The sequence below is a fragment of the Miniopterus natalensis genome, chromosome 2 (genome assembly GCF_054644295.1).
Source record: "Miniopterus natalensis isolate mMinNat1 chromosome 2, mMinNat1.hap1, whole genome shotgun sequence".
In the NCBI taxonomy this organism is placed as follows: domain Eukaryota; kingdom Metazoa; phylum Chordata; class Mammalia; order Chiroptera; family Miniopteridae; genus Miniopterus; species Miniopterus natalensis.
The window spans coordinates 171,908,120-171,922,920 of record NC_142082.1 but is presented as its reverse complement, the minus strand read 5'-3'; the positions used below and the strand labels follow the sequence as shown (position 1 = coordinate 171,922,920).

Here is a 14,801-nt window from a genome sequence, read left to right as displayed (position 1 = left end):
AGATGAATACAAGTCAGAGTGGCTTCTGTTCCAATTATAGATGGGCCTTACCTGGAACTCCACGGAATTTGCCTCCATGAGCACCATCGCAGGGTGAGGAGAGCATCGACTTGGCTGTCCTCTGCCTGCATGGGGAAGCAGTTGGTACCTTTTTTCTCTGTTGACTCCACTGACCTATAGCTTAGGTTTTGCGTGGATCCAATTTTTTCCAAGTCTCTCACTCTGCGATGCCTTGCCCCTAGTTTTCCTTGTACCCTCAGGGCCAACTAACTAAGCTGATAAACTCAGGGAAGCACTGCCTTTTGGAGTTACTGATGTTTTTGCCTTTGTTACCAAGTCATTTATTGACTGGAAGTAGGACTTTTGGGTACAGAGACATCTCTTGAGGCGCCCGAGTCTTTTAAAGGCACTCAGATTGCCCTGGGTGGGTAAAGAACCAGTTTGCTACCCTACAGTTGCTCATCCACTCAATACACGTTTATTGAGTGCCTCTCGTGTTCTAGATACTGTGCTACATGTTGCAGGGGAAACAGTGAAAAGTGCGAGTCTTGACATTTAGGAGCTTAGAGTGTGTTAAAGTCAAGGGTAATAAGTGCAACGAGAGAGGTGAGCATACGGTGGGAGAGAGAGAGTGAGTGGAAGCTCATCGGGGAGGTGTGCCTGATCCGAGCCTCAGGGAAGGGAGAGCTGGGTGGGTGGTCGGGACTGGCATGGCTCTCCAGGCCAGGGAGCAGTGTGTCGCATGGAGAACATAATGCATTCAGAGGCTATGCCCAGCTCAGCATGGTTAGAGCATAGGATGCTGCTGGGGAAGATGTATGTATAACAGAACAAGAAGTGACCTGCAGAAGTTTGGATTTTACCTGACAGCGGGGGCGAGCCACTGACAGACTCTAAGTGGGGATGTGACGTGATAGGTTTTTGTTTCGGAACGATCTCTCTGGAAGCAGTGTGGCGGAATATATTGGACAGAGATGAGGCTGGAGGCAGTGAGGAGATCAGAGTGCAGTCTCAGCAGGAAATGATGGTGACCAGGACAAATCCAGTGCCAGCCAGAGAGGGAAGGGGGGACAAAGCTGAGAGTGAAGGGATCCTGCTGTAGGGATTCCCCCATTTGTGAAATAAGTAGCCACGGGAACTAAAATGTTACATCTTAGGGAATGTGTTTTATAGTTTTTGGTTAACTGTGTTGGGTAACATGGCTTAGGTTTACAGAAAAAATGGGCATTTCTACACACACAGGAGGTGCATTCTGAAGCTTATGGGGGGGGCGGGGAGAGAAAAAGAAGAGAGAGGGAGAGAGAGGGGGAGAGATGGAGAGGAGAGAGAGGCGGGGAGAGAGGAGGGAAGAGATAGGAGACTGATATGATGAAGGAATGACCAGGTCTTTAGAGGGTCTTTTAGGGTTGAGTTGTGCCCCCCCCCCCTTGTTTTGGGAACCCTAACTCCTAGTACCTCAGAATGTGACTGCATTTGGAGAATTTGGAGATAGGGTCTTTATAGAGATCATCAAGTTAAAGCAGAGTCATCAGATGAGCCCTAATCCAACACGACAGGTGTCCTTACATAAAGGGGGAAGTTGGTACACAGGAGACATGCAAAGAGCAAAGATGATGTGGAGAGGCACAGGGTGAGACGGCCACTGACAAGCCAAGGAGAGAGCCTGAAGCAGAGCCCCCTCTCTCACAGCCCTGGGAGGAACCAGCCCTGCCAAAGCCTTGATTCCAGGCGTCTAGCCTCCAGAACTGTGACAAAATACGCCTGTGTTGTTTAAGGCAGCCAGTTAGGAGTACTCTGTTGCAGCAGCTCGCGGGAATGAATACGGGAACCAAAACTGAGCACACAAACTCGGTGCTGCAGAGAATGGAGGGGTGACTGAGGATGCCTGGGGCTGTGAGCACAGACTCTGCCTGGCCTGCTCATCTCAGAGGCTAAGCACCCTGAGGGGCTCAGCTGTGACCGGCAGTGTCCTTCACAGATACAGAATATGTAGTTTCTCAGAAAATCACAATTAAGTATGCATGTTAGTTACCTTCCTGTGGGCTCTCTTGTTTATTAACTAGATGAGCTAGTACAAAATATATCTCATCCTGACCACAAGAAAAAAAACCCAGCATGTCTACTGGTTTAATTTAAATATGAAGCAACTTATTAGTAAATCTGTATTCAACACAATTGTGCAGTTCACCCAGAAAACAAGGGACACTCTTCCCAAGGGGCATCTTAGCTAATGCCTCAGTGACTACAGATTTCAGACGGAGTCAAGGCCTTGCTCTGTAGTACGAGGCTCCTTAAATAAAGGACAGCAGAAGTCCAGTACTTCCTTGGTAATTTGCTGAGACTCGTGTTTATGCAGTCAATATTGAGTCATATTTTCCCCTGTTGCAAAATCACCACTGCAATTTTTCCTGATACAACATATATAATCACAGTGGTGACTCAGTAGCATAACCAAATGAGTGAATGAATGAATGAATGAATATTATCTTTAAAAGAAAATGGCTGTAATGACAGAAAAAGCCCTTATGAAATTGTCAGATACCATCAGAGATAATGATTTCTTATCTGCCTTTCATTTAATTTAAACCTTCACAGGGGAATTTTTCTATTTTATGGTAACTAGGCAACCTGTTATTTTGAATCACTTAGTACAGGCTTTGCACACTATGGATGCTCAATAAATCCATTTTGATTAATGAGCAATTTACAACACCACCAGCGAAGTCTCTTTCCAATCTTGTTGGAAGAGAATAGATGGTCTCTGATAAAGGACACAATCATAGCCGCGCTCCAGGGTGGTGTGGATCTCGGCGACCTCCATTCAGTTTGCTAACGCGCTTGCTGGCTGTGGTCACCCTGAAAGGAAAAGGTCATCTGGTGAATCATCCTCCCCTCCCCCACTACACTTCCCCCAATATCCTGGAATACGGGGTTGTGATGGTGATTCTGTAACTTTTTTATACTGAAATGTTTTGTGAAATGGTGAAGCTTTTTGAATTTTAATGCCAAAATTTTGAAATGAAAAGGATTCAGACTGGACCAGGACTAATGTTTGTCTCTGCTTAGCAAGTGAGTAATGTCAACATAATTGCTGTGGGTATGTGTAACTCATTTAAGAGAGCAAATATTTTTAAGCCCCCTGGAATCATTCTTTTACATACAAATACTGGCCTTGCTGATAAGAACCATTTTTATCAAACAGCAATTATTTACTTGGCATTTGTTCTGCACTCAGTGCTGTCTTAGCCACTTATTAAATCAGACTGGTACTCGGTAAAATTTTAACCCAATGTTAGTTTATAGAGGGGCAAAAGAGAGGAGACCAGGACACCAGTGCCTGCAGTGAAATCCTGTAGGTTTGCTCTTTTACCCATATGGACAGTGGGCCAATTTGAAAATGGAGTCATCTCAGTTTGCTCCAATGGGTGGAATTTGGCTTTATGTGGAAAACAACATCCTAAACAAAATTATACTCTTTTCCCTCAGACCAGTTTTACTTATAGCTATATGAATAACATGAATTGTAGAATAATATTTTTAAAAATACAGCAAACTCATTAAAGTGATTTTGTCGAGGACATGGGATTTTTATGATGCCATTTATGGTATCCTGTGGAACAGAGTTTCTCCTACAATGTCAGGCTATATGTACAGTAATGAAGTTAACATTCCTTAATCATAATTCATGCTCACCAAATTGAAGCAGGCCTTCCACTCTTCCTCTCCTTTACTCTCCTCAAACCTCTGATACTTTTTCCAACCTTGTCACTCACTCTCAGCATATGGTCTCATATTTTAATTAATAAAGAAAATTGAAGCCATCAGATGGAACTTTGTTAACATCCTCCATGACAGCTGACATTTTTCTGAAAGTTATAAAAGTTGGGAGCTCCTCAAGGCTCAAAGTCCTCCCTATTCTTTTTACTTTTCTCTGTTAAGTGACCTCATCCACAGTATGGTTTCTGTTACAACCAACATGCTAAGGACTCCCAAATACTTCTTTCCAGTCCAGACCACTTCTCTCAACTCCAGATTAATCCATTCTTCATTCTGTCCATCCATCTATTCATCCATCCACCCACCCATCTATCCATCCAGCCAGCCAGCCAGCCAGCCAGCCAGCCATCCAGCCAGCCATCATTTATCCATCCATCCATCCATCCATCCATCCATCCATCCATCCATCCAGTCATGCATCCTTCCATCCATCTATTCATTTATCCACCATCTATTCATTCATCCATCCATCCATCCATCCATCCATCCATCCATCCATCCATCCATCCATCCATCCACTGTCTACTGAATATCTTCACCTGTGTGTCTCAAAGGCACCTCAGTCCTAACATGTCCAAAACTAAGCTCCTATCTTTCCCCTCAGATTTGTTCTTCATGCAGGGTTTCTTATCTCAGTAAATGATTTAATCACTTACCTGACTTCAGAAACCTGGACTTCCTTGCCATCTCCATCTCCATCAATTCCTATATTCAACCAGTCACCAGTTCTTGTAGTTCTTACCTGTAATAGGTAGGAGGGTGAGGGTAATTCTGGAACTTATTTTATATCCCCAACTGTCCCTCAAATCTATCTTCTCTTAATCTCTACCTTCACCAACCACTCTTCTGGATTACTTTAATAATAACAAATTAATTGTCCTATTTGCCTTCCTTGAATTTATTATTTATGTTGCAGCCAAAGTAATCTTTAAATCGCAAGTCTGAATGTGTCACTCTGATTCAAAACTTTTAGTGACTTATTATTTTCTCATTGTTCTTAGAAAAATGACCCAAATCTATAGGTTGAGAAGGCCCAGAATGATGTGCTGCTTTGTTTGTTACCTAAACAAATTGTAATTGAATACAATAAACAATGTGTGAAGTCTATCATCATGAGTATTCACATAACTTGAAGAGCATAGTAGCAAATCAAGGGAAATATAAATTCAGATATTAATAATAAATAAGACTAATTTGTCGCTACATTTTATACCAAAATACCAGATGACCAAAGTAAATATGGGTTCCTGACTAATGTAGATTTCAAGCAAAACTCTATATAGGTGGTGATTTCTCTCCAGTTTTCCTAGAACTTTTTGACATTTTGAGTAAAGATCACCAATTCCATGAAATGCTCAGCACATATTTAATTTACATGACAAATATACTTTCAGAACTATATTGTATATGTGCACACAGGGAAAATTACTCTAAAGCATGTGGCTGAAAACAGCAAATATTTATTATGTCAGAGTTTTTGTGGGTTAGGAATCCAAGAGGAATTTAGGTGGGTGGCTCTGGTTTCAGGCTCTCTGTGAAATGCAGTCATCTCCAGGCTTGACCAAGCCGCAAGGATCCACTTCCAAGCTGACTCATGTGGCTGTTGACAAATTTTGGTTCCAGATGGGCTATTGAACTGAGGGTTTCAGTTCCTTGCCATGCTATGGGGGCCTCTCCAAAAGGCTGTGCACAGTGTGGTACTTGCTTTCTTTAGTGTAAGATACCTTAGAGAGGGAGAGCTCGAGATGACACACCCAAGACAGAAGCTGCAGCCTGTTTATAACTTAGCCCTAGGAGTAATATCTCATCCTTCTGTTTTTATTTGTTAGAAGCTCATCAACAAGTTCGGTCCCCTCTCTGGGGGTGAGAATTTAACAAAGACTTGAATGCCATGAGGCAGGGAGGGACCAGTGAGGCCCATCCTAGAAGCTGCCCACCATGCATTTTATCTGGTCCAGTAGCTGCTTGGTCAAGACCATGAAATATGTATCGCTGTTGTGGGAACAGTAATGAAAGTTTAAGTGTTTCAGTTTTCAACATATTTCAAAGAATTGCTAATTCTTAAAAACAAACCACACATTGCTAGGAGAAAGTAAAAATGTAATGACTATTTGTAATATTAAATAATACTCTAAAAACAATTGTTAAATATTAACTTCCTCAGCTATTACATAGTGAGCACTTTCTCACTGGAAATATCGAAACAGAAGATATTTAGACTATTTTGCTTATGATTTTTATACTGCCTATCCCAGAAATGATGGCCATGTCCCATTACTAAAACAAAGTTATTTTAAAATACAGAGATTCGTTTGGTTATTAATTTATTTATTTATCCATCCAATGAGCATGTTTTGAACACTTAATGTGGACAAGGCATGACCCTTGTGTTAAATATACTTTATATACTTTATTTTTGTATAAATGATAAGTACATTTCTACTTTTATAGTGACGGGTACTATGATGGTTCCACAAGCTATCTGGTCCCCACTTGTTTTTGTAAATAAAGCTTTCTTGGTACATAGCCCCATCCATCTGCTTACATGTTGTCTGTGGCTGCTTTCGTGCTACAACAGCAGAGTTGAGTAGTTATGATGGAGATCATAAAGCCTACAGAGCTTAAAATACGAACTATCTGGCCCTTGCAAAAATAGTTTTCTGACTCCTGACTTAAGGCCAAAATTAAAAATTGTACTTCATGAATTGCTAGACTAATAATTATTAAATACTTACTTGACGATTACTTAGTGTTACATTCAGGACTTCCCACAAAAACACCTTAAGCCACCTATCTACTTATATTTATTATTGTTATTACTACATATGATAATAATAGCTACTTTTATTTGAGCACCTACTATGTGCCAGGCAATATGTTAAACACGCCTACATACACAGACACCTCATTTATTCTTATGATACTATGAGAAAATACTGTTTCACAGATGAGGAAACTGAGATTGAATATGCCAGGATTGCCCTTTACGGTTGTCTGATTCCAAAGCCCTAATTCATAGTATATGGCGCCTCCCTTTCTTAGTTTTATTTCCCATGAGTATTATATTTTATTCAAACCGAACTCTTTCTTATTCCACCAGTATGCCTAACTCTTTCCAGTCTCTCTGCTTTTTTCTCATTGGAACTCTTGGAATGCCCTTTCCACCCATTCCTTCATGCCTAAATTTCACTAATCTCTCAGAGGCCTCCTTAGTCACTGCCTGATCCATGACACCGGCCCTGAATCTCCAGCCAGAAGTAATCTCAGTCCTATTTGTCAGCTACACAGCAGCTAACAAGGTCTCTGGTGTCCTTTAACTGCTCTGTACATGCTAGAGAATGTTAAAATTCTGCACTGGAACACTGCCCATGAGTTATTTTGTATTCATACAATGCTTTTCCTCTAAAAGCTCAAGTAAACTCGAAGGTTTTTTCCTAAGGTTATTATCATAGAGGAAACTGACACTCATAATGCATGGCCTAATGCGTGGTAAGGGACTCTGACGAGACGATAAGTTTCTTATTCCAGCCGAAGATTGCAATATATTCAGTAATTTTCTCTAAGCAGTTTTTACACACCTCATTTCATTTTCATCAGCAGGGTTTTGTAGCTGCAGGTGTGAGATGTAGGTTGATCATGCAAAACTATCTTCGACACAGACTGTCGTTTTATAAAGACCACTGGATAATTGGTACTTTTAAAATAAATAATATAATAAAGGCTATTTTAAGGAACAAATGGGTTTCATAAGACGCTTGTGTGTTCTGTCGGATTTTCATTCGGATTTTCTCTAAAAGGACCCTAAATTATAAAAGCCAGGTCACCCTCCTCCATGTAATTGAGGCTATTGTGATGGTTGCCGTTGACACACAGGTTTTACTTTATTCACTTTATTTCACTTAGTATTTTTAAAGGATTGCATTGAGCTAGGAGCTGTGGAGGGGATAAGGGAAATAGAAGTCTCTGAGAAAATAGAATCTAGTCTAGAAGAGACAATGAACAATGCGGGGTAGTATAAAATCAAATTATCAGTGTAATGGTACAGATCAGGGATTCAGAAGATGGAGGCACTTATAGTCTTTTCTGAATAATTTAGTGCTGTATTACGCACTGTCTTGTACTATGGATTGAATTACTTATGCGAAACATTCATACGCTTTTGCCTTACAGTCTGCATGGTATACCCGGCAGTTTTTCTGGCTTTGATGCCAAGGCAGTCAACGGGGCCAGCCCTTGCAGTAAATCATCCCCCAATGGGTCATTCCTTATTCCCAGAATTAAATTCTGTCCCTACCAATTTGTGTTAATAGCTTAAAGGGACTGGTCTCAAATCCTCCCAATGACTCACAGTCATTATTCTAGATGTATTATCTACAAAAAAAATTACTAACTATTCTTTTGCTTTCCCCCTCTGGATTTTCTTTCGACTTCCATATTTTATTTTTAATTCGGATGCTATTTGGTTTCATAGGGAAAAACAAAACTCAGATTTATTAAACCTATACTCTGTGCCTGTAACATGCTAGTTATTTTTCATGTGTGTTTTTTCATTTTATATGCACACATTTTTAGAGCAGTTGTAGGTTCACAGCAAAATTGAGTAGAAATACAGAGAGTTCCTGTATTCACTCTGCCTCAATGTGGGCACAGCCTCCCCCGCTAATCAACAGCCTCAACCAGAGGGGTACCTTTGATACAATCAACGGACCTACACTGAAACATCATTATCACCCAAAGCCCATGGTTTGCATTAGGATTCACTCTTCGTGGTGCACATTCTATGGGTTTGGACAGATTAAAACGACATATGCCCACCATTATAGCATCATACAGAACAGTTTTACTATCCTAAAAATCCTCTGTGCTCCACCTATTTATCCCTGGCTAGAGATTCTTTTAAATTTATCCTTAGAACGAAACGTGATAACTGACATACATGCCCCCAAGTAAATGTTTTTAGATGTAGGGTCGAATGAATGAAAGAAGGAATGGACAAATCGGAGAGAATCAGGGCATCTTTGTCATCGTCTTGCTGATGGGTGTTTTGTCTCTGTTTCAATAATTTCTCATACTACTCTGTTCTACTCGGAAGGCCACCCACACAAACCTGCTTATTCTTGAGATGCTCATTCCCACCTCATCCATTAAGTTGAAGTCAAGAGTGAGCTCTGGATACCTTTAAGACGTATTTAATGAAGGATCTATTTAATTCAGTGTGCCACACTTGTGTTTTTCACAAGCCCATGCCCGATTCCCAGGAGACTGAATTATATTTTTATGTGGTGGGTAGAGTTTTTATAACCTCACTTTTTATGAGCGAGAGGTGCCTTCCTAAATTGTTGCTTTTCACTTGGAACTGTAGACCCTGGGCATGAAACAGAGATTTGCTGGTCTATCCACAATTTACAGTCTCAGTCTCTTTTGCATCATTTCAGCTGTCTAGGTCAGAAAAGTATTGGGAACTGATTAAAAATATAACAGGAAATACAGTTTTTGCAGATTTGAACTTGCAATAGTTTCCATAAAAAGCCATAGAGGGTTGCCAAATTGTTGTTAAAATAATATAACTTCTCTTTGTGCTAGCAGAAGTTATTTATAAAACATTTATCATCTTTTTCCAAGTCTTTTAAACATTCCAAACTACATCCTTGATGTTATTTTGTTTTCATATAAACTTAAGAAGAAAATGTTACATGTGTTGCTGATTTTGAAGATGTCACTTTCTTTATCTCCTCTTAGCTCAAAATAGTCGCCATAAGGGAAGACTAATTTAGACTTTTTGAAATTTCATTCATTTAGTTTTGACCGTATAGGAAGATATGTTTATCTGGGAGGGTAATAGTTTTGTGCTTGTATCCATTATAAAACCGTTTTTGCACAAATGTCAGTTTCTCAGCAAGGTTAATTCACTGAGATACTTTTTCTATAGCTGGAGGGATTTCATGGAAAAGTGCTTTGAGGAGGCTTGAGTATGGGTTTTATGAATCAAGGAGATAGGAAACATCTACTTTAATAAAGCTCAATACCCATTTGAAAGTTTATGGAGAAAACTTAGTCCAATAATATAAGAAGTCATGTTCTTTTTTAGTTAAGGTAAGGCTTTAGCCATTCATCTAACAGTGACAGTGTTAATTGCTATGCTGTAATTTATAATTAATAATCTATCATTATTAATTGAATAATAATACTCTTCCTTCTTGGGATACTACTCCAGGGGCTGATAATCATTCTAACAGAAAACAAATCAGTCAATAAACATTATCTTTAAAATATTCTGCAGAGCATATTCCTCCATGTGATCTCGTAATTCATACCAGTTTTAAGTTGAAATCTCAATTCATGCTCACTAACTAATTTCTAGTCTTAAAAGGTAAACTGAGTGATTAGGTTCATGGCAGTTCTATTTTTATTCGCAGATAATGCCTCTGAGGTAGCAATTACTGCTCCAGGAACTAGTAACCATAGAAACAGTTCCACAGGCCCAACGCCTGACTGCTCACCTCCATCCCCCGACACTGCCCTCAAAAATATTGTAAAAGTTATTCGACCCCAGGTAAGTGCCCAGAATGACATTATCTGCACTAAAATGTATTTTGCTTTCGAACCGGTGCATGCAAAGCTCACACTGCAATGCCTGTCCGATTTTATGATATGGAAATTGATTTTTAGGTTAAACGCAGGGCCTTCGAACAGGATGTTTTCTTCCCTTGGAGCTGATGAAAGACATTGAAATCTGTATTAGCTTTTGGAAAAATGAATTTGTATATTCCACGACAAACACAAGCGACGCTTAGGAAAAGGGCTATTTATTTCACGCCACCTTCCTCGCATAACATTTTAATAACTGCGCTGCAGTGGCTGAGCCGTCCCATGTTTTCTGGCGTCTCCCGCTCCTTTTGTCCCCGTCTCTGACCGCGCTGCGTTGTAAATTTGCTCCCCCCTCCTCTGGCCCCAGTTGTTTCTATATGTTTTCTGTAACTGCCCTGTTCCTTCTGCTTTCTGCTGGGTTCCGCCTGGGTCCCATACTCCCGGCTTGCCTCCGGCTCACTCCCACCCAGCTGGTGGCCCTCTACCCTGCCTTCTCTGTCCCATCCCTGTCCTTTGTCTGTAGGACTTCCTCTCTCTTCCCTCTCCTCTTTCAGTTGGGCTTCCCAGTAGGCGGTTTGCAGGCAAGCTTTAGAAATATCACTGGGAGGGACAAGCTGTTCTGCGACAGTTCATTGAAAATAGCGCTTACAAAGCTGTTAGCATGATATTGCTGCCAACAGAAGAGTCCGGAGCGTGGGCTTGGCGGCGTTTAAACCTGCCTGGCTCTCAATGGGCCTCTAAAACCCAGGAGAGGGCGACTCTGGATCCAACCGATGCCTTTCACCATCTACTTAGATGGAGTGTGTGAACAAATCCCTCGCGGAGCAAATGTGTCCTTGAAGGCCGTTCCGTTGTGAATGAGCCACGATTTCCTCAGTAGTGTATCTTCTTTAGTCACCTGTGTCAGGTGATTTTTATTATAATCTTCATTCTCATCAGTGAAATGGCATTTAAACTTTAGCCCCCGCCTCAGTTTATACAGCACTTTCAGATCAATTGTTTCCTTTAACCTTCATGAGTTCCAAGGGGATGTTTATGCTGGTGCTACAGAGAAGGGTGCTGGCCCTCCCAAGGGGCCGAGGGACAGCGGGTTTGAAGTCCCTGGCCTTCCTGTCGTATAATAGTGTCTCCTTCCGTCCTGTTCAGAGGTTAGACGAATCCTCACGAGGTTGTACAACTTGACATCTTTATGAGGAACCTATAGTTTCGGGGTCAGTTAGACACAGTCACATTTTACACAGTGTCCCAGTACACAGAGGAGAAAAAATGTCCTCAAAAACCCTTTCTTCCTCTCCAGGGAAATTTCATCTAGTTCATTTGCTTCAAGAAATAACCTCATTAACCTCAGATTTAGATGCTAAATGCCACGTTTATTGTCATCGGCTCTCTCATTATATGAAGCTGTTTCTGGTGTTACTGTGCCGCTATTACATTTCTGGCATTTTTAGCTCCTTCGGGAGGAGATTGTCCTATATATAAGTTAATAAGATCCATTAATAAACATACTTACTTTTAGAAGACCAACGTAAATTTTCTAACGCAAAGGCATTTGGGAATTCAGTGAATGAAAAACAGATTACTTTCTACGTATCTGTAATCTAAGCAACACTAAGGAAACTTCCTCCATAAATCCTTCTTTACAGGTTTATTTTAGATGAGTTTATTTTGGTAAACCTTGAAGAAAACCAGGGGTAGTATTAAAGCCACGGATTCCACCTTGGCTCTTTCCTCAGCTCTGTCTGTTATTAAATGTTTATGAAGGTAACTGACTCCATTATCCTTTCTTAGCAATTATAGTGATGATTTAAAGAGGGGAAAAATGAAGAAAGTCAGGAAAGTAGGAATTATGGTATTTAAATGAGAACCAATGCAGCCTGTAAGTATCTACGTAATAGAACAATCACTGCTAAGCTATAGAATTGGGAAAGAATATAACCTCGGTTGGGCTATTTTTCTTTTCACCCCAGAGACTTCGGTGCATTACTTATTTCTCCCCATGACCCCTGATCTCCTGGGACTCCTCAGTCATTGTGGAGCACAGGGAGCAGATGATTGCAGTGGAAGTAATTATGAGGGGGAATTGGGGTAGGATATGTGGTTTCGGGAGAGGGTTTGGACACTGGGGAGTGTGGGTGGAGGACAGCTGGATGGATAGAACAGGGGACTCCCTGGTGTGTTCTGACAAGTCACAGGTGTGCGAGGGATGAAGCACAGTCAAGAGCTAACTGCTCCAAAGGACAGATACTTGTCGGTTAGCTTCTATAAGAGCCTGTATTTTCATCACAAGTTTAATCCTCTAAGTGTTTGCCAGCTCTGGCTTTCTATCTGGAAATGCAAGAAATGTGAAGTTAGATCGACTTGTGGCTATGAAAACACTTTTTCAGTTTACTAATTAGAAATTAATAACATGGTCGAAGTGATCATTTCACTCTTAAAACTGGTGAGGAGCCTTGACAATAAAAGCCTAAGTGCTACCCATATTCAAGAATTGACATTTCTTTGCATGGGCGTTGCCTGTGTTCAGTCTTATCGTGAGAATGATACAGAATTGATGAGAAAGAAAAACATAACCTTCATCTCACTTACTGTAAGTAGATACTACGCAGAGCAAGTTCAGTTGGGTCACTTTCCCCTTTTGCAGGCCTTTGTCTGGCCTGCTCTCCATAGCTCTACCTATACATGGAGCGTATCCATTTGTAACCAAGGCCTCCTTGCATTAAGTAGGTGGTAGGGCTGATTATACGCCGCAGGCTTCTGATTACTGCGTTAATTACTTGGAAGCTACAGCCTTTGCAGTGTTTTGTTGAGTTTGATTTTATTTGGTGTATTTAGTAGCTCGCTAAGTCACAGCTGTTAGTTCCCCATCCTGTGTTCGATCTTTTTGCCTTTGCTCCTTTGGACTCTTTCATGCCTTAACATTTTTCAGATTGTGAAAACATTCTGTTTTCAACTCATAGAGACTGAAATATTTATATACTTCTGGTTTCACTTTGTTTTTCTCCAGTATATTAGCCCACAAGGCTGAGTTTCTCTATTAGGATGAAGTCACAAGGCTGGGGTCATTTATTTATACTTGAAAATAAAATTATTTTTAAACTTGAAAAAATGGTACCTTTGACATAAACTTTTAGGTAGGCCTATTCATATACCTTTTCTTCTTTCTACTAAATAGTTATGTTATTTGTAATGGGGTTTTTCTTTTTTTATGTTTTCCTGGCGAAGCATCTTTATTTCTCACTAATTGAAGAAGGAAATTCAGTTTGATGAATTTTGACCATTGTATATCTAGGTATAATCCCACTCAAAGCAAGATAATGGACATTGACATCACCCCCCAAAGTTGCCTTGTGGCTCTTTCCCATCAATTGCCCCAATTCCTACCTCAGAGGGAGCTTCTTTCTGATTTTTATCACTGTAGATTAGGATTGCCTGCTCTTGGGCTTTACATAAATGCAATCCTACAGTGTGTGGGTATTTTGAATATGTCAATGTCTGACTTGTTTCACTGGACATAATGTTTTGGGGATTCACTTGTTCTTTTTTGCTGAGTAATATTCCATTGGATTAATTTGATATAATTTGTTTATCCACTGTCCTGTTGCTTAATACTGTGCTGTTTCCTGTTGTTGGCTATGGATGGATATGCTGTGAATACTCATGTGTTAAAGGTTTTTTATAGACATGTTTTCATATAGATGACAAAGAGTGGACTTGTTGGGTCATAGGGCAGATGAGTAGCTAACTTTATAAGAAACTTGCCAAGAGTTTTCCAAACTGCTTGCTTCATTGTATAACCCCCATCAGAAATGTGTGAGCATTTTAGTTTCTCCAGTCTTGTGAACATTTGGTATATTAGGCTTTTTAAATTTTTTTATTTTAGTGATTCTTAAGGGTGTGAAAAGATTTCTCGTTATGGTTTTAATTTGCATTTTCCTGGTGCACTTTTTCCTGTGGTCATTGACCATTCTTATCTGTTCTTTTGAGAAGTGTCTGTTCAAGTCTCTTTAATGGGTTGTTCAATTTTCTAATTGTTGATTTGTGCTAATTCTTTACAAATCTCCCGTAATCCAAAAGATATGGGTTCTTTGTTAGTTTTATGCACTGCAACTGTTTTTTTCTAGTCTGTGATTTGCCTACTTTGTTTTTTATTGGTGGCTTTAGATGAACAGAATATTTTAATTTTGGTGAGATCCAGTTTATCAATTTCTTCTTTCATGGTTAGTGCTTTTTGTGTTTTGTCCAGGTTGTGAATATGTCCTCCTATAATTTTTCTAGATGCTTTCTGGTTCTGGCTTTTACATTTAGTTTTATTATCTACTCAAATTGTTTTTGTAGAGTGTGAGGTAAGAGTTGAGGTTTATTTATTTTTTCCTACATGGAAAAAGGCTCTCCTCATTGAGTTGACTTAATGTTTTGGTATTATTTATTACTTTCAC

General features: G+C 40.1%; 1 protein-coding gene across 4 annotated transcripts in view; it reads left to right on the top strand.

Moving 5' to 3' along the window:
• The window catches only part of ANKS1B (ankyrin repeat and sterile alpha motif domain containing 1B), a 693,028-nt gene that overhangs the window by 189,474 nt on the left and 488,753 nt on the right, over positions 1-14,801 (top strand). For all 4 annotated transcript variants that reach the window (XM_087814846.1, XM_087814845.1, XM_087814848.1 and 1 more), the window contains exon 11: positions 10,194-10,330. In XM_087814846.1, coding sequence (XP_087670972.1) covers positions 10,194-10,330 — 137 coding nt within the window. The remainder of the gene's footprint in view (positions 1-10,193; positions 10,331-14,801) is intronic.